Source organism: Alosa pseudoharengus, unplaced genomic scaffold (assembly GCF_046254945.1).
Source record: "Alosa pseudoharengus isolate Yale_2024_CS ecotype anadromous, Long Island Sound unplaced genomic scaffold, YU_APseudo_1.1 YU_APseudo_1.1_scf_6, whole genome shotgun sequence".
NCBI lineage: Eukaryota > Metazoa > Chordata > Actinopteri > Clupeiformes > Clupeidae > Alosa > Alosa pseudoharengus.
In genome coordinates, this window is record NW_027468848.1 from 23398367 (window position 1) to 23400771 (window position 2405).

At 35.2% G+C, this 2405-nt stretch overlaps 1 protein-coding gene across 1 annotated transcript in view; it reads right to left on the reverse strand.

Annotated features, from left to right (window-relative positions):
- The window catches only part of LOC143106854 (GTPase IMAP family member 8-like), an 18354-nt gene extending 17346 nt beyond the window's left edge, over nt 1-1008 (reverse strand). Inside the window, exons 1-2 of the mRNA XM_076271330.1 lie at nt 931-1008; nt 1 (exon numbers count right to left, since the gene is read on the reverse strand). The exon at nt 1 is cut by the window's left edge and continues 41 nt beyond it. Of these exons, the coding sequence (XP_076127445.1) occupies nt 1; nt 931-994 (65 nt within the window). The 5' untranslated portion in view covers nt 995-1008. The remainder of the gene's footprint in view (nt 2-930) is intronic.
- Between the last annotated feature and the right edge of the window lie 1397 nt (nt 1009-2405).

The following is a 2405-nucleotide window of genomic DNA, read 5'->3' on the forward strand; positions in this document are numbered from 1 at the left end:
TCTGCAGCACAAAAAGGCAAAAGTTTTAAAAAGATCACATGAGTGCAAATACAACATAATATAGGGCCAGTGTGAGACTCTGTATAACACGTTTGAAATGACAAATCCACCTTCAAAATGTTATTACAATGTCATACATGTAATGTGCTTTAGAGACTAATCTGGGTAAGTTAACTCAAAGTAAGTGGTAAACCTCCTGGGCAATACCATGGAAAATTACATTTTTTGTAACATCCATAACGCCAATAAAATCTGAAGGTATGATATGATGTGAATGATTACATGAAATTTGAGCATTTGCTATTTTTGGCTGAAGTGCTGAAAAAATGCACAAAAAATGAATGTTATCATTCTCATCATACAAATGCCAAGGCATTTCACTGGCGTTATGGATGTGACAAAAAGTCAATTTTCCATGGAACTGCCCTCCTACAACAAGAGCCCTCTGGCATTGTTTTTTTTAGAAGAATGAAGCCATACAGCTCTTCTATTAGGAGGTTTAACACTTCGTCTGAGTTACCTTACCCAGGTTTGTCACTAAACTACATACTTGAAATACCCCCCTTGAGACCCGAAACACATATACTACTACTACTACTACTACTACTACTACTACTACTACTACTACTGCTTATAACAATAATATTTATTATGGTGTTGGTAGTAGGGCTTATGTATACTGTCTATGAGTACTATTGCAGCACTTGGCAATTAGAATTATCACAGTTCAACTTCTTTTATTAACAACTATTTTTCGAAAAGGAAATCATTTCTGTCAGTAGCAGTGGCATTGGAGTTGGAGAAGAGCATTGAATTGTTTTTCTGGACATACAGTAGCATTGGCTGGATGGGAGTTGTGGATAATGCAAAAAATGTTAACATTCATGCACTAAGTTCATAAAGTGATTCCTTCCAAGAATCAGAGCCTACCGTGAGTTGGTGATGTGTTGTCTTCAGACCTCTTCACAAACCACTCCTGTTCCTCTTCTTTCATCTTTATATGCTCCTCAGTCACTGACGACTGTGGTTGAATCTGATTGGGTTGTCTGCAGATTCAACATTTAGAAAGTGAAAGAATTTTGACAATCTGACTTTAGTATCATATCATATTTACAACTGATGTGTAGACAACATTGTACTGCAGGGATTAGTACAGAGTAGGGCTGCACGATTTGGGGGAAAATATCTAATTGCAACTTTTCTGTCTGATATTGCAATTGTAATTTTATTTGCGATATCATTTTTGAAAGTAAAGCTTCTAAATTCAATATGTTGCTTTAAGGCCACTTATGATTGATGCTGACATTTGAACCCTGCTCTCATTAACAGGGAAGATGCACAGTCCATGATTTCCAAAAAGAATAACAAATTGATTGGTCTAACTACAGGACATTTTCCACTTTACCTCAGCCCATCTGAAATGAACTTGGGCCCAGACAAGATGACAGAATTTCTGTGGCATGTCTGACTGTGGTTTCTTCTTTGCATGGTAGAGTTTTGTAGATGGAGTATTAAACTGTGATCACTAGTTTACAATCCGAAATTTACATAAAGAGATGCGAATGTAATGCGGTTGATGAAATTTGCAGATTATCACATTCTGTTCTTATGTGCATTTTAAACAGCGTCCCATTTTTTTGGAATGGGGGTTGTACTATATTTTATGTTAGATGTCTAGATATGATTATAGGATATGATGGGATTCCACAAATAACAAGGTGTGGCACCCATCATGTCTGCAGATGCAAGAAAGCATGACATGCCAAGACAATGCCTTGTTGATATTGCATTAAGTAGCGGAGAGTGAAAAACAGAAGATTAAAACAAGAGTTTCCAGTTTCTTTTTCTTGTGAAAATCAACCGACCAGGCAGGTTTTTATTATATGTTGAATGCATATATGTTATTATGTGGATTATATTATTTTGGAGGTCAGGTTACATAACAAGAAACATAAACAGTAAAACATTTGTTAAAACATAACTGTAGCATGTCAGACCTGTTTTACAATGCCCTACATTCTTTCAAAATGATGTTGTTGTCATGATGTTGTCAAAATGTTATTGTTGATCAGGTGATGTTGAGTAAAGAAAGAAAGCTTGCACTAAGATGCGGTGACAAGCTGACATTATGTTTGTGCATATTTGTCCATTTTATTGTATATTCTATCATTTATTTTGAGTGTAAAATGTCCAAATATATGCAATGGGATGCTTTCATGCATTTAATAATTTACATTTGTAAATAGAACACATTTGACATCAGACATTTTGAAATGAAAAATGTAGAGCTTTCATTCATCTTGAAATGTTTCAGCATTTCAGGCATGCATTCTAGCGCTTGCTGCAGTGCTGTATTTTCCATATTTTTTTTCAGGATGCTTGTAAATCAACTTGAAAATGAACTT